Source organism: Sceloporus undulatus, chromosome 3, assembly GCF_019175285.1.
Source record: "Sceloporus undulatus isolate JIND9_A2432 ecotype Alabama chromosome 3, SceUnd_v1.1, whole genome shotgun sequence".
NCBI lineage: Eukaryota > Metazoa > Chordata > Lepidosauria > Squamata > Phrynosomatidae > Sceloporus > Sceloporus undulatus.
Genome location: NC_056524.1, coordinates 261,699,811 through 261,718,020, shown reverse-complemented (window position 1 = coordinate 261,718,020; position 18,210 = coordinate 261,699,811). Strand labels below are relative to the sequence as shown.

Below are 18,210 nucleotides of genomic sequence, written 5' to 3'. Positions count from 1 at the left end.
TGGTAAAATGGCTAACTTTTGGGGCCATGCCCACACAGTTTTCTTCCCTCATGCACACACCTTCACACAGAGAAACAACACACACACACCTTCTATACACAGTGATAGACATCCTCTTCACTCATGCCCATACAAAGAGATACATATATGGACACACAACCTCCTGATGCACAACTTTCCCCAGCACCTACAAAACTAATTTTGTCCCACACAGCTCCCCCTTCTCCCTCAAACACCACAAATGCATTTCCCTCCTTTCATCCCAACAAACATCTGTGTGATGGGATGAGGGAAGCATAATTTCTATGAGTAGGACAGTGTGCAAGGCTGACCAATAAACCATTTTCTTTATCACAGTTATGTATACAGAGGTCCTGTGGGACTGGGGAGGTTGGTAGGATTGGAGAGTACATTGTTCTGAGACAAACGTGGATGCTGGACCATAAAGCATGCCAGACAGGTTTCAGTAGATGCTTTACCTGGCATGTTCACTGATAAGCTCTCTAGGTATGGCTGCCAGGTTTACTAGATGGATATTTGGCTAGAATTTACTCTGACATCCACTGAGAAAGGGTGGATTATGGAATATGCTCAGCAGAGCATCTGTTCATGACTTCCTTGGTGTGCTCTGTGATTGGGCATTAAAGATCTGCATGGGAGTTCCTGTGGTTCCTGGGTTACTTTATGCGCATTAATAGCATTCTACATTCTTGGTCTTCCCTTGAGTCAAGGATAGAGTAGGTAACCTCCAAAGTCCCTTCCAACTCTATGATTTTAGAGCATGGATGGGCAGGTGATGCAGGTTTGAAAGCCACTCTTTTGCCCTTGGATCCTCCAGGGACTGCATGGACTACTGAAAAATGAAAACCCCAATGTAGCTGGAGGTCCACTTGTAATTTTAAACAGTGGGCATTATTTGATATTAAACAGCACAGGAAGACCTTGCAACTTATTTAAAAGGTAAATTCGCACAACTAGAGATTTCCAGCAGTCTACCCGAAAAAGGTCAGTCTGGGGATTCTGGAGTTGTTAAGGCCTTAAAAACATTCTTGGGGCCACATGAAGCGCCAGAGATCCACCCTTGTTCTAGAATAACCCCCTTCTTGAGTGTCTTTATCCAGGCATCTCTTTCATTTCCTAATCCAAATTGATTTTGTCCAGTGAGTTCTACATTAAAGCTAAACAGTGTTGCTCCCCCATCCCCATTCTTGAAACGTGACAATGGCTGGCTTCCTACATCAAACACATATTCACAGTGTCCTTGTTAACTTTTAACTCACCCCCTCAACCCACCTTAAAATCCCGTAAGCCATTGAGAGTGACAGAAGTCTGCACTGCTGCCAAGTGTGGTGCTGCAGGATGACATGATCAGCCTTCTCCCACCAGTGAGTGATGTTTCAATGAAGAATTGGGACAAATCTTCTTAGGGGCTCTGCTTCTGTTCCTTATAGCATCACTCGCTGACAAGAAAGGGCTGGACATGTCATGCTCTTGGCAGTCACACAGATGTCCATTGCTTCAGATGGCTGACTAGCTTTTCAGGTAGGTTTTAGATCATTTGCAGTCATGACCATTGTTCCATTATCACAAATGAGAATAGAAGGCAGTTACGATGCCCTAGGTCTAGCAAAGTAATATGATGCCAATTATTTCTTGTTTATTTTCTTCCCCTTTTTCTTTCTTTTTTTTTCATAATTCAGAATTCTAAATAAGCTTCCATGAAAGCTGAAGCAGAAAGTGCTGTCACTCCCATTAATGTGAGCAATTAGTTGCAGAGTGTTGTGATTGCATCTTATGTTAATAGCCAAGGTCCTCCATTGGAGGCTATGATGCATAACTTTAGAATTGTGGAGCTGCATCACTGACACAGTACATGAGCCTGCTAGTGAATTGCAATGATGTACAATGTGGCATAATACAAAATTCCCATTCCACAGTGGGAGCTCCAATTGTGTAATGGGACAAATTGTTGGTTGGTACACGTGCATTGGGACACATTGCACAATGGCCATGCTGCTGGATCCATTTGCACAGTGGTCCCATAGCTACATCTCTGCTCCCCTCCTGAGAATATGAACATTGTGCAATGACACAATTCAGTTTTATTTGATCTTAAATCAGTTCACACTGAGCTGTGTAATCTTGAGCTTATTCTCATAGCCAAGACCCAGATGGTTCAATTGTAGGAAGGGGTGAATCGGACAGTATTCAATATTGTCATGCTTACAGTTCCTAATTTCATTGGAGTTAGGAGATCAGTACAACTCTGGAGACCAGGGTTCAATTCCCAGCTCAACAATGAAACCCACTGGGTGACCTTGCCTCAGGATGGCAATGGCAAACCTCCTCTGAACAAATCTTGCCAAGAAAACCCTCTAATAGGTTCACCTTCGGGTCCTCATAAGTCAGAAATTACTTGAAGGCACACAACAACAACAACTGTTTACACTGGTGTAACTTCCCAATAGGATGCCAGCCAATATTTTTAAAGCATTGCGATCTGCTCCCATGATTAAATCTTTAATGCATATCACCATGCCAATACAGTGGGCCCTTGGTATACACTGCGGTTTGATTCCAGGATTCCCTGTACATACCAAAATCCATGTTTGCTCAATTGCCATTAAATATTATGGTGCCATAAAATGGTGTCCCTTATATAAAATGGCAAAATCAATTTTGTTTGGGGGAATTTTTAAAATATCTATTTTCAAGCTGTGGATGATTGAATCTGTGGATGCAGAATCCATGGATACAGAAGGCGCACTGTAATCCCCCAGAACAAGAAGTCTGTTTAAGATGATCTCACCAAATCATCTGTGAATAATGGTTGCATTATTTCATGAAGAGAAACTGTAGTATTAATTAAACAGCATTCACAGTGTAGTCCAAATTGATTAGCCTGAAAAACCCACAAACAAACTATGATTTTAGTCAATTAACAGGTTACATAATAAATTGAGGAGGAAGACAACCAATCAGTGAAAACCTGCAAATAAATTGTGTCCTATGACACAGTTGAGGGATGTGATAAACATATGACATGACATAAGGCCAAAATATTACCCTTTATTCTCCCATCCCACCTTCTAGCTTCTAGAGCCCTGGTGGCACAGTGGTTAAATGCCTGTACTGCAGCCACTCACTCACAAACCATAAGGTTGCGAGTCCAATACCAGCCAGGGGCTCAAGGTCAGCATGCCATCCTTCTGAGGTCTCTAAAATGAGTACCCAGCTTGTTGGGGGCAGTTAGCTTACACATTGTAAACTGCTTAGGGAGTGCTTAAGCGCACTGATAAGCAGTATATATAATAACACAACAAAGATAACAAATAGAAAATTGTGCACATTGTTTAGGCGGGAGAGACCTTGTACAATCAGTCTTCTAAGACCTGTTGAAACAGACAGGTTTTCACCTGCCTATGGAAAAAGACAAAGAGGGTGTCCTCTCTTGGAAGGGAGTCCCAGAGAAGGTCCTCTCCCATGTTCCCATCAGAGATATGTGTTAGAGTGGTGGGACGAAGAGAAGAGCCTTCCCAGAAGATCTCATGAATTGATTCTAGTCACAGGCAGGTTATAAGGGGAAACTGGGGTTCACTTTGCCAGGGATATAGAATCCTGGTATTTGTAGTTTTGTGAGATATTTAGTCTTTTTGTCAGAGACCTCTGGTGCCACAACAAACTACAAATCCCAGTATTCTGAAGCATTGAGCCATGGCAGTTAGAGCATGTCAAACTGCATTATTTCTACAGTGCAGATTAGACCTTAGCTAACTTTGATATTTCTTGCCCATTCTTACACAACTTTACCCATCTGTGTTGTTGGGTCACTGCCCTTGAGCTGATCACTAGGCTCACTCAAACGTTGTCAAAGTCTAGATGGTGTGCTTTTGATTTAGGCAGTTGTATAGCTAAATCACAGCAATGGAGAGAAAAGCTACTGGAGCATTTCTTGCAATATCTCATGTCTCGCCTTTGTAATCTGAATTGAAGGGCTGATTACACACCAGGAGAAATAAATAAATAAAGGCAAAAGTGCCCAGTGTCTACCAAAATGAGCCATTATGCATGGCTTTATTCAGTCCGCCAGATCATGTAAACTCTACCTTTTGTAGCGGCAGTTGATGGCTTCCATTGTCAGGGGGTCTGTGAAACTGTTTCAGGTTTTAGTTTGAACTGTAGAGAAGCTGTCCATCTTGCTGAATCCTATCCCCAAAATAGGTGCAACACCTTGAATGCTTCCATTAGACTAAAACCTGAAGCAGATTTGCTGCAACACCAACATGGGAGCCACCAGCTGCCACTAGTCTTCTGAAATCTGAATATAATTTTACACTCTCATGGAGGAACAATATCATGCAACATTCACATGTGAACTTGAGTATAGATGTTGCCTAAAAGCATCTTGCTTGTATTTGCTGCAGCATGTCTAGTTGTTATATCCATTTTGTTTTGTGCTTTAGTATGAAATCATGTGTGTATTCAAGCCATTTGACCAATACAACCATGGGCCCACCACATCCCCTTTTGCTTTTCTGTTGCTAGCTGGTGAATGAACAACAAGAAAGCAGACCCCTCTTGAGCCCTTCAATTGATGATTTTCTTTGCGAAACCAAATCTGAAGCTATTGCAAGACCTGTGACGTCAAATACAGCAGGTAACTGAATTTTCTGCTGCTTCCATTCATGCCGAAATGAATTTTTGAGTCTTGTCCAGCATTCAGCTCTTTCTGTGCCTTTCTACCTTTCAGAAGCTGACTCAATGCAAAACGAAAAAAATGTTGCCTTTTTTGGACTGAAGCTCCTAGAATCCTCCAGCCAACATGATTACATAGAATAATCTGAAAAATAAGTGTAGAAGAACATGGGAGGAAGGAAGAGTGTGTGTATCGTGGGTTAAATGCTGGTCAACCAGCCTTACACAAATAAAATTAAAGGGGTAAATAGCACCCCTACTTTGCCATCTCTTCCTTTTGAGGCCTCCTACTTAGAGCTCTTTGCAACTTTTTCCTGATTCCAGGCATTCCAGCCTAACCTCCTTTTATCTGTATCAGGCACGTTACAGACCGCCGGATTGTGGCGGTCTGCTGCCGCCGCTGCTTGTACCATCCGGGAGCCGCAGCCTTTAAATGGCATGGCTCCCGGACGCTGCCAAGAAGGAGCGCGGAAATCACGCTCCTTCTGAGGCCCCAGAAGAGGCGCCGCAAAGCGCAAGGGGCGCATTTGCGGTGTCATTTCTGGGGCGACACGTGCGGACGCAATGCATCCAGCACGTAAAGATGGCGGCGCCCGTGTGTATAGGGCGCCACCATCTTTACGCGCTCGTCACATGCTAGGGGTGAGGCCGGTGTGGACACTAGGTCCTTGGCCAACCTCTAGCACGTGACGGGGGTGTATTAAAGGCCCGTCTATAACGTGCCTTAGTTTTTATCTTCCCCTAATTTCCTAATTCCCAGGTGTCTCAGCTTTTGCCTCAACATCTTGTTCTACCAGCATCCTCATGTCCATTGGTTCATTCCCCATTTTTCAAGCTATTTATTAGTTACCTGTTTCCCTAGCTCAATGGTAGAGTACCTGCCTTTGTGCACAAAAGGTCCCAAATTCAGCTCTTGGCATTTCCAGGTAGGAACCAGAAAATCTCAGGACTAAAACTTTGGATTGCAGATACTAATACGACTGTTGACAGTGCTAGGCTAGATGGGCCAGTGGTCTGACTCAGGTAAGGCATCATTTTACATTCCTGTCTCCCACTGAAGTCTTTTCTTCATAGCAAAAAATGTTGTTGATATCCTACACCAACATATTATGCATATGTGTAATAACCCCCAACTCACAAAACATTGTTACCTTTATTGGCTCAACCAAAATGTACAAAATACATGTTGTGCACTTAAAGCTCCACTGGCTTCTTCATCAGGCAGAGGTGTTAAAAACCATACAGAAGAAAGAAAAATATGATCAGGGCTCTGTGAGACAAAGAGCTCCAAAGTTCAGAAAATAAAATTTAAATTCCATTAGCAACACAAAAAAATGCTCCGTTTAAGATCCAGGTTTGAAATCCAATATGGAGCAATTATAGATATGTAACTCTAGGAACTTTATCACACGGGGAAAATTATGGGTTTAAACAGCAAAAATTGCATAAAAATGACACAGTCACAATTAACATTTTCACATGACATCAGGATTAAAGTGCTATTATCCTAGGAATAAACAGGCAGTAATCAGGAACAAATCATTCGCAGGGAAATCCCATGAATGATCTGTTGCAGTTTATTGCCTGTTTATTCCTGGGATAATGGCTCTTTAATCGTGATGTATATGAAAATGTTAATCACAATTGCATGGTTTTCATACAATTTTCATATGGGGAATAAAGTTAGGAATTTAAGTACAATACACGATGCCAGCCAGTTTATTTTTAAACAGAGGATTTTTACATGACCCATGGTGATGCACATTGTTTGTGCTCTGAAAGGAAAAAAAGAAAGAGGAAAGCCTGGAAATAAATCTGTAATTAATAGGAATTTTAGTGGTCAAAACCCCGAGTTATGGAGGAAAGACAGCAGTCTTTGGATGTCTATAAGCATTAGAAGTCTGCTTTATTTCACTGAGCACTTCCCATGAAGGAGCTTTAAGTGGCTACTCTTGGAGCCAAGATTCTAAGCTAAATGTATGCTAGCCTTTGTCTGATGTAGGAAAGCAGCTCTGATGCTAAGTAAAATTCACAGCTGCTTCCAAGAATTCAAAGTAGGCATTGTGGAAGGTCTAAATCGGAGCAGGACAGCCTTGAGGATTGCATAAGGAGAGCATGCACATAAAGTTACTTGGCTCCTGTTAACATACAGTATGTGTAGACCAAGATGGAGAAAGATAATTTAATGTTGACCAGCAAGGTCTCTATTCAAAGTGCGAAGGGCAATAGCTTGATGGTAGAGCATATAGCTGGCATGGAAAAGGGTTTAATCATGATGTCTCTAGGTGAATGTGGGCTGAGAAGACTCCTGACTCAAGTCTTAAAGAATTTCTATAAGTTCTGACCATGGAAAAGTTATTTTTGGACTCCAACTTCCAGAATCCTTCAACAACCCAGAATCCTTCCAATGACCATGCAGGCTCTGGATTTCTGGGAGTTTTAGTCTAAAAATAACTTTCCTGGTATAGACATAACTCAGCTTGATCATCCTATGGTTGATTCAGTGTAAGGAAAGCATTCTAATCTTCTTAAGACAGGTCACAATCAATCCTATAATTTTTAATTAGCTCAGTCTGATAAAAAACATAGATATTTTATACTAAGAACCCTTTTATTACATTATATTGCATTACAATGATTCTGTCTTAACTGTCATGGCTGCATCCTGTGGTTTCCTGGTGTTTGTAGTTTAGTGAGGCACCAGATCTCTCTGGCTGAGAATCCCAAATGCTCCTCCTTAAACTGCAAATTCTGGATTCTGTGGGGTGTTGCCATGGCAATTAAAGTGGAATCATAGCCGTATAGTGGTACAATGGGGGGAAGGTCCCGGGTCAGATTAGCAAACTATTTTCTTCTCTGATTGACATTGTCCTCTCTGCGTCCCTCAGGTCTCTGACACAGATCTTTCACATGGCTTATTACCTTTTAACTAGATAACTCAGGGAATGAATCTAGGATCCCTTTTTGTTAAAGTGAGATATTTATTCATCTAAACAAACATGGATATGTTGTCAGCTTCAGTAACAAAAGCTTCTTTGCATGAAGTTGGGGCATGACTAATTAACCTACCTCTCATGCCTGCTAACTGAGAAAACAGTCAATACACAGCCAATATCAAAATTACAGTGAAATGTAGGGATTCCTCTGTCACACCACTCATCCATCTAGCCCTGTTTCTGGTTTTTGACAAAAAAAAAAAAGGGAAGGAGGTGCCATAAGACGTTATAGCTTCTTCCTCCTCTGTCAGTCCCTCTCGTGTTTTTAACAATCCCAAAGGTTTGGGGGACGTCTTGAGTATGACTTTCACATCCTCTTTTCTGCTTAATCACCACTGATGTCTTTCATGAGCTTGTTGAAATCCTCTTGTGAACTGTGCATATGCCAAGTTGGCTAAGCCATCCTGACACAGATGTTTCAGACACTTTAAAGTTGAGTGAGGGAAAATAAACTCACAGCATCAGCAAAGCTGGGAGAGCAGCAATCTCTGAGTGTCAGCAAAAAATGTACCAGGCAACCTCAGTTATATGAATGACACCAAGGGAGTGACACAGGCCCTGGACCAAATACAGGCTTCTCTCCACAGGGAGACCAGATGGCACATGGCCCAAATCCTGGTTCTGCTGCTAACAGACCAGATGATGTGTGGTATGTTTAACAACAGAACTGGGATATAAGATCCTTAACACACATTAAAATAACTTGCTTTTTATTCCAAATCTTCCAGGAAGAACCAGAACCCTCCATTGTAATGTCGGGTGTCTGTCTGAAATCTTGGATGAGCCAACTGGGGCATCCACCACTGCTGTCAGTCACTCACTCTGAGGTCAGAACACGGTGCCCAGGCATGTGATAATCACTTGGTGCCTCATTATGACCCCAGAACAAAGCAGCCTGTGGCAGCGGCAGATATACCTTGCAGCACAGTGAGACATGCATGTGAAGAGCCCATCATTGCAAAGTAGGGGCAGACAACACTCACAGGAGATTGGAGAAACTTCAGGGCCAGGATAGTCCAGGCTGCCCCTGGAGTATCCTGGCCAGTGCACACAAGGCCCTAGATGGTTTTCATCCATACAGTTCTTAAGATTTATATTTTTCTCAATTTTAAAGTTCAAAGATATAGTCACAGTCTGGAAAATCAGTATGCAAAGAAATCTGGTAGCATCTTTGAGACTCATTCACAGCATTCGTTCTAAAACTGAGCATGCAAAGGGATCTGGTAGCCCAAAATACGTAAAGACCTAAAGATAGAGAATCATTACTTTGGAAATTTTCCCTTTGGTTTTGAGGTTTGCCCAGAAGGGATGTGTGCCTGTTTTATCTATGAATGGATACAAGATTTTTTTTAAAAAAAGTTAACAAACAATCTGAGATTTAAATGTGTATAAATTCAAATGCCAAGATTCGCTCATTCTGCCTTTAGTGTCAGCTGAGTATCTATAGCTTCCTCCATAATGAATACAGCCTTCTAAAACAATATGTGCCAAATGGGAATCTAATTAAACATAACATTCACTGTTGTTCTTGTTTTCATTTAAAATAGCATAAATGATTTTTAATGAGCCCTTGAGTCTCATTGTGACAGGGTAATGTTCTTTGCTTTTTTAAAAAATAAATTAAATTAATTCAGTTGGCCTGCTAATCTGTGATAGAAATCAGAAAATATAAGGCAAATTGCTTGGTGGTCACAGCCAGGGTCAAAGTACTGAGGGAAGGATGCTGAATGCCACCAAAAACTGCAGATATGGACCACTCACTCCACTACTATCACTTACCTAGCTTATTGCATGTTTTGACAAAGCTTGAGAGTTTGAATTAAGCCTCACTACAAGAGGGATGCAACCCATTTTTTATTAAAACAGTACAAGCATGACAAAGCAATGTTACATTTAAGTGAAATAGTTTTGTATTTGGTCTGTGATAAGTTTTGTCAGCAGGATTGGACCTCTTGGACCTAAGTGAGCCTGTCTCCCAAACCCAAAGCAAAGGAAAAAAGCTGGAGAATTCCTCCAGAGGAGAAGGCTTAAAGGCCTCAACCCACCGAAAGAAGACAGACAATCCAGACCTTATCAGTGTGGATGCTGAGCAGAAGATCCAGCCTCTCAAAGCTCCTGAAAAGTCATCCTTGGATTTAGGTACTTGTCATTTCTTTATTGCTGGGTTTAAGCCTATGAGCCATCATTCCACATGATATCCAGCCCATATTGTCTGTCATACAAAGTCAGCAAATTTGTAGTAGCACAAACTAGTACAAAGGAAGACTGGAAAGAGAAACAGCTGTATTGGAATATATCCACAAGGTCTAGTTCATCAACAGTGGCTTGAACAGAGAAAATGGCTTCCTGGCACAATGCACATATTATAACACTAGCTAACACCCCAGCCTCATGAAGTTTTCTTGGCCAGTTTATCACATCTTTTTCCTGGTTCCACGCCAGCATCAGATTATATTCCAATAACTCTCTCCACTTTTCATATGGTTATCTACTCACCTTGGCTTTAGGCAACATCTTTCTTCCTCCCTTTGTCCCCCAGTAACCATAGTTAAAACTGAACTTATCACCTCATCACCATATGCACAAGTTTTGTACTTCTATTGCTATTCACACTTACAACCAGCTCATTCATAAAGGTCTTTTCTTAGGCACTTCACTCCATGCATCTGATGAAGTAGATTCAAGTCTATGAAAACTTGTGCTACCAATGTCTTTCTTTCAATTAGTCTCAAAAGTGCTACAAGATCCTGTTGCATACTGATCTAGACTAACATGACTATATCTTTGAACTTGCTCCTGTGTTTGTCATTTGCACACCCTCTCTCCCAGACTAGGAGAATTTACTTTTTGAATTACAACTCTCAGAATCTCTGAACCAGCATTATATAGGCCTGCCTCACATGTATTGGCCAGACTTGAGCTGGCCAGGCAACAGAGAGTGTTATCCAGTGTGGATGTCTGAAAGATATAGCAACTCTAATTGAAGCGGGGGGGGGGGGGGGAAGAAACACTCGTGTGTTTGGGAGTTGTATTTAGAGTGGCTTCTAAACAGTACGGGATTGATCTTAGAGGAGAAAATTCTGATTGTAGCATTCAGTATAGTCCAAGAAATCAACAAACACATCTTGAGGTACATTTAACCCAGTTTTATTTTGGCAATAGCTTTTGCAGATTGCACTCAGATGTAAGATTCTTCCTATCAAAAGAAGTGAATTATGCTAACAACACAGGACCAACAACAACAGATAGTGTGAAGTGGATGGAGTATGCTAGCTTTAAAGTTGCCAAAGACTTTGTCTGAATGCTGAAACTCAGTCATGTCTTTGAAAAGTCAAAAAAAGTAATTTCCAGAGTCTGGGTTTGGAGCTGATGCTCCTTTGGGTTGTCATGGTGAAGGTGAAGGAGGCACACACAAGCTTCCAATATTCCCCCTCTTTCCAGAAGCACACAGTCCCTACAAATCTTTCTCCTCTCTTACCTAGTGTTTATAAAAGCAGTCCATGCTAAAGGCCCTTTAATCAAATGGCTTTGTAGAAATGTGAAGTCAAAGGCTTTCATGGCCGGCATCCATAGTTTTTTGTGGGTTTTTTGGGCTATGTGACCATGTTCTAGAAGAGTTTCTTCCTGACGTTTTGCCAGCATCTGTGGCTGGCATCTTCAGAGAATGCTTGTCTGGAAAAAGTTAGGTATATATATATATATATATATATATATATATATATACACACTGTGTGAGCCTGGGGATGCAAGCCTGCCATCAGCAACAGAACAATACACATGCAAATCACTCCTGCATTCCCAGGCTCACACAGTATATATACACCCAACTTTTCCCAGGCAAGCATTCTCTGAAGATGCCAGCCAGAGAGGCTGGTGAAATGTCAGGAAGAAACTCTTCTAGAACATGGCCGCATAGCCCGAAAAACCCACAAAACACTAGAGCTTTGTAGAAGGTTTTAATGGTTTCTTAAAGTGTTGCAGTTACACAGAAATGTGACCATCTGGGCACACGCATGGCCAGAACTCCACACTTTTCCTGTTCTCACGAATAACAACACAGGACCAACAACAACAGATAGTGTGAAGTGGATGGAGTTTATAACTACTGAAAATGAGTATTTTTTTCCCCTAAATTTTCCAGAGGGTAAGAAATTCTTCCAGATGTCTTGCAAGAATAACTCATTTTCTCTTTCTCTTTCTCAGTCAACATTCAGACACAGATAGAGAAATGGGACGACATGAAATTTCGTGGAGACAGGACAAGCAAAGGCTTTCCAGCACCTGAAAAAAAAACATCTTCTAGAGCATCATCAAAAGAATTTTTATGGTAAAACCTATCACTTAGAGTTATAATGGGGCTGGCCCTAATGACATGAATTTGCGACAAGAATGGCCAATACATACATCAAAGGCCATTGTCCACTGCTTTCAAGCATTACATTTTTTATTTTTTGAACTGCTGGTTCCAGAATCTCCTAGCCATCATGGCCACTGGTGTTCTGGGGCCAGACATATTCTGCTGATAGCAGTGGAAGCTAAATTGTGGAGGCAGCATGTTCATCTGTGCCTTGTCTTTGCAAATTGCTCATTGTGCATTACAAGTTATGTTTGTGAATCCTCTATTGTTTATTGTGATTGTGCATGATGCATTGCTCAATGGCACCAAAAAGCCCATTTTCCCTGTTGTGGCATCGTCCTGTTTGGACAATGAACAGTCCATAGCATATCTCTGTGTGCTGATATTTATGCTACAATGAGGGGATGTTGGATTGCAACCTTTATATGCTAAAGTACACTGGCTGTTTCAAGGAGCTGTGATGTGGTGTTAATGTAATGCTTTTATTTAAAAAAAGCATGCTGCTGCTGATAGTGGTGATGATTATTATATTTTATGAACATTTATACACTGTCTTGAAAAGTTAATTTTGTCATAAAGGGTAGCATATGAATTGGCAGTAAATGAATAAATAAATAATCATCTTGCTCTCCCTTCATGGTCTAAGCCCCTGTGTTAGCTCCCAGACGTCTGTGCCCACTCCACCAGGCAAATGATGCTCCTTTGTCTGCAGATTTTCCCATTAGATTCAATGTTAGGGCTAAGTCCCATCATGTGAAACAGATATATGTGCCAAATTGAAATCAGTCTTCCTGCTAGTTAGGAGCGCCAAATGCAGGATATAGTAGCTTACAAATGTAAGTGTGAATCTGTGTGCTTATGCCATAAGGAACATTGTGTTCACTGTCTCTGTGTTGGTGTGGCAATAATGGGATTTCTTCATAGGTCTGCAGAACACAGATCTCAGCAAGAGCTGGCCACTGTCAAACCTGCATTGGAATCTGATTCAACCTCAGATTTAGAATTAGCACCTGCACCAAAGGTAAGAAGAGATCACCATCATATGGAGAAGGTATGCCAACTGCGATGGGCCTTGCTCAAATTCCATCCTGATCAGCAGAATGTTAGGTTTGCATTGCGTAGAGTTTTGCATTGATTGTTCCATGCAATCCTTGTGTTGGATAGTAATGTTGTGCAACTGAATGGACACATGCATGTGCATCCAAATGCCCATATGCACAAATGTGGATGTGCATCCCATGTGCATCTGCACGCACAATTCTGCTCCCAAATGTTTTTATTAAAAATCATTTTTATTAAGCACAAAGACAATCACAAACACATTTTGTAAATATTTCTAAAATACAAACAGTAATGACAAACAATAACTAAAAACACATCTAAACTGTTAAACAAAAATAAAGGCATGCTACTGACTTCCTGACAAGTGCTGGATATATACCATTATTACTATATTTCTTTATAGTAATAATATATTCAAGCTTCTACAATATACCAATTCTGTTTATTTTATGAAACCTAAAACAGATTTGTATCCCCAATGTGATTGCAGGTATGTAATAAACAAATCCCAGTCTTTCTTACAATTATTCAGATTTTTCTTTGACCAACATTGCAAATTTATCCATTTCAGCAAGTTCAGTCATCTTCATTAGCCAATCCTCTTGTGTTGGTGTGTCAATGTCCTTCCATCCCTGGACATATATTACCGTATATTCTTGACTATAAGTTGACCTCATGTATAAGTCGAGTGCATGTTTTGGGGCCAAAGTTATGGATTTTGCCATAACCCGTGGATAAGTCGAGGGTAATATTTGGAGGGTCCTTCAGTGTTTGTTTAAATGTTGGTTTCAGCCTTGAGCCAGATAGCAGCGGCCAGCGCAGGCAGGAGAGTTTGTCTAACAGGAATTAATCACTCTTTCTGCTTGGCTCAAGAGAGAAATAAACTGTTCTGCTGACTGTATAGGGAAATCTGCAAGAGTTGCTATCACGTTACCATACTGACCTATAAATAAGTTGACCTGAGATTTTGGGGTCAATTTTGGACATAGGTTTTTAGACTTATAGACGAGTATATATGGTATTCTCATTGTTGTAAGCATACATTGCATTGACTTTTCATATTTCTTCTCAGCTTGATCAATAAACATTCCAGGCCAGAAAGTCTCTGGGTCCATCTGTATCTTTACATTTAAAATGTCCTCTAACAATGAACGAATGTGATTCCAATATTTCTGTGCCTTATCGCAGGTCCACCACATATGAAAAAAGACCCTGGCTTTGATTTGCATTTCCAATATTTGTTTGAACAGTTATTATACATTTTCAGTGATCTATCTGGTAACTCTGCTCCCCAAACTTGAACTGAGTATGGATATTCTATATCAGAACCACATCTGATTCCATTAGAGAACCTATGCTTGTATAATACACCAAAAGATTCCAGCCAGCATAAAATAGTATATTATAGTAACATAATTTTAAGTCCTTAAATCAGGTATGGGCAGCTGTGGCAACTATGGAACAGATCCCATGAAAAATTACCATTATAATGCACTGTTGCACAGCTCCTTGTGAGGAGGAATATTTTGGACTATTTTGCTGTCAAATGAACACTCTGGTTGACTGGGACTTGCTAGGCTGCTGTTGCTTTCACAGTTTGTGCTCTTCATTCAGAGAACTCACTGGCCTGTCAAGGGGAGGAAAACATGCCAAAAGAAAAGGCAATCACACTGTGGCTGCTGGAAAAATATGAGTTATTTTGAAACAGCACTTCCTCACCATAAATACTCTTCCAGGCATAAATCAGACGGTCCCACTAAGCTTTTGAAGACATGCTAGAAAATGGATACAGCAGTGAAAAATGAGACACTTAAAAAAAAACCAAAACCAACCAAACTAAACATTGGTACACTTGTGGAGTGATATGATTTTAATGTCTTGTAGTGAAATTCATTGCCAGTGTGTCTGTGGGACCTGGTTGCTATTAACAGCTTAAAATTCAACCTGCTTATCAGAGCTTGCTCACTGCTTTCTCACAGTTCAGTATGCCCCATAGCAGTGCAAAAGAATAATGCTAAACACTGTCAGACTGCTGCCATTTCTTTAAGGAGTGGAAAGAATGACCTTGTACAGTATTGCATCCTGATCCTCATCTTTGCCCTGTACTGCAAGGATATTGGGTAAAGTGTTCACCCAGCTCATTAAATGCAGCGAAGTCACATCTCTGAGGAGGCCAGAAGAAGACAAAGGCCTGTTACAGACAGCCAAAATAAAGCTGCTTCGAGTCACAGTGGAGGTATGGTGTTTCAATGATGCATGCGTCCTAAGCCTCATCCATCCATTACTGCCTGAAGACACGGGTTGAGGGAGAGATGCCATCTGTCATTGTCGCTGAACCCGGGACATGGAGAAATATATTTGAGGTCATCAGCATACTGATAAACCCCCAGCCCCATATCCATGGATGATTTCTCCCAGCTGCTTCATAATGTTAAATAGCATTTTTATGAATGTCACACCAGTGACAGTGAAATATGTTTAATAAAAAAAAAACAGAGCCATCTGTGAATGTAACAGCAACACCCCAACGGATATGCCATTTCAAATTTAGAGACTGCAATTCCCAATTGATTTGTGTTTGCAATCACATCAACACAGCTTTGGGCCAATCTTTAATTTGCGCGGTTTAGATCTAGACACAGATTGTTTCTCACATGGACAATTATTTGCTTTTTGTTGAGTCAGCAAACCAGACAATCTCTTATCTACACAGACAATGGAACAAAAAATATTGTATATCCACAAGCATTGAGAACTTAAATATTTTAGAAACCTCACTTTCTCTCTTTTCTTTCTTTTCCATTTAACCAGACTGAGCCACAACAACGCATGGCCGTACAACTAGTTTTTAATAATTTTGTTATGAAACAGTTTGTATACATGAACCATCTCAAAGCAAAGTGTCACTATTTCAGCCACCCGTGAACAAACTTTTGGATTTTGACATTTCACAATTCCAGATAAGGAAGACTCACCGGTATGTTTGTAATCTGCAGCAAAATGAAAAGAGGTGAATTTCAGATAGCTCAAAGCCCCAGTTTTTAAATGCTGGGGTTAACAATTATGAATAGCCTGGTCACTCCTGTGTGCTTGCTTATTTTGTTATGCTTCAGCTATTCAAATTAGGGGTGTGGGATATCACTCCTAGCATAGTTCTGTCCAATTCAATAGGATTTTGTAGTGTTTGTAGACTGAGATATACAACCATTTACAGGCTGGATTCAGTCCTGAATTTTAATGTGATATAAATTCTATCCAGTATAAAAATGGCTCATTGCAGGTGGAATGACCCAAGGATATAACAATCCAAATATAATATGTAAGTAGATGCTGTTACAATCCACTCTGAGTGGACATCTGGCTAATGAGTTTAACCTCCAACAAGTATGAGGTCAAGAGCTTAGAGGAAACAACGTTTAGGTCATTGCATTGTGTTGTTTTTTTTTCCTTCTTGCATTTAGAAGGAACATTTTCGTGTGTCTGTATTTGCATTGTAAAATATATAAAGGTACTTAGAACTTTGTTTCATTGTGATCTCACAGCCAGTGCACTGATGTGGGATATTGTCTCATGGATTGCCACCCTGTTGGACTCCTGCTCCTGTGATACCCAGAGCCAGGCTTAGAGATAAGACCACTTCATAAAATTGATCATGGCAAAGTTTGAAATATGGGCCTATTTATTCCTTTTGGAAGATCATTATTAAGTTTATCGCATGGGGCTGAAACCGCCCCCACCGCGTCTAACGGGGCGCTCAGGGGCGTGCATGGAACGCGATGGGCTCCGGATGGGGCCCAGAACGGACTTTATCGCAGGGGGACGTCCGATGAGCACGCGCGTTCCATCGGTCCCAATTCGGTTCCAGAGGGCGCCATTTCTGGGGACGCTTTGAAACAGTTCCCAAAATGGCGCCCTCTGGAACCGAATTGGGACGCGATGGGAAGCGCGCGGCGGCGGCGTCCCCCGTCGATAAAGTCGCGTTCGGGCCCCATCCGGTGCCCATCGATTCCATGCACCCCCTGCCGCCCCCGTTAGAACGCGCTGGGGGACGGTTTCAGCCCATGCGATAAACTCTCTGAGTTAACATGTTCCAGTGGTTCTTGGGATGCAAGGCTAAAAGCAAAGACTCTAACAAGCATGCATTTTAAACAATCAGCAACAACAAAAAGAGGAGGAATGGAGTATACAGGAATGTTCTATATTTCCCCTCATGGCAGTTGGTAGGCATGTAATCTTCAGCCTGTGAGTGGTGGCAGGGAAGCAGCAGTCTTGATCAGGTGTGTTTCAGGGAGAACGGATTCAGCTGCTGGACTGCTGGGGAAGAAAGAGGAGGAGAATAACGGGGGCTGTTCTGGGGCCTGAAGTCCAAACATCTGGAGAGTAGCTCTGTTCTAGATCCCTGCAAACTATGTATACCTTGTCCTAACCCAAAAAGTGTGTTTCTCTTTTAAACTAGTCACAGATGTTTTGCTGTTCAAACTAGAAGTACATTCTGGTCACTTGGGGTTTGTGTAGAGGGCTGGGCCCTGAAAATGTCATGTGGATCCCTAAAGTTGCCCTGTCTTACTTTAGTTGGTGCCAATGAAGGTATTGGGAGATATACATGGCAAGTATGGATATTGGATAGTTCAGCACTGATCACTCACCATACTGTTCTTTCTTTACACAACAGTTCCTTCTATAAACATGCTACCAGCAATTGGTATTTTTTTTATTCTTTATTATAGGTACGATCTACCAAAGAGCAACGTTGGGGAGGTGCCCTCCTGTCAGCAAACCATCATTGGAAGAAGAATTTGAAAGAGGCCAAAGCTGCTGTTGAGGTATGAATGTCTAAGGAATGTCCTACTAGAAACCCTTCAGGGAAATCAATCGGCTAATGTGATGGCAGTAGCTTTCAACTTAACTCTGTACCCAATTAAAAGGGCAACCCAGAATTAGGCAATTGAAGCTAAAATGAAATGGTGAATCTGTTGTTTAATGTGATCCTCAGCATGTCTTGTTGGAAGTAGCTCATATTAAAGCAGGAGTTTAGAAGTGTTGCCTAGAGTGTTCTAACATTAGCATGTTAAAGACAAAATATGCTTGCTTTGCATGTCG

General features: G+C 41.2%; 1 protein-coding gene across 1 annotated transcript in view; it reads left to right on the top strand.

The window, feature by feature from the left end:
• PEX5L (peroxisomal biogenesis factor 5 like) overlaps nt 1-18,210 on the top strand; it is a 206,750-nt gene that overhangs the window by 139,906 nt on the left and 48,634 nt on the right. The window contains exons 3-7 of the mRNA XM_042461020.1: nt 4,546-4,657; nt 9,621-9,830; nt 11,895-12,018; nt 12,973-13,069; nt 17,838-17,933. Coding sequence (XP_042316954.1) covers nt 4,546-4,657; nt 9,621-9,830; nt 11,895-12,018; nt 12,973-13,069; nt 17,838-17,933 — 639 coding nt within the window. The remainder of the gene's footprint in view (nt 1-4,545; nt 4,658-9,620; nt 9,831-11,894; nt 12,019-12,972; nt 13,070-17,837; nt 17,934-18,210) is intronic.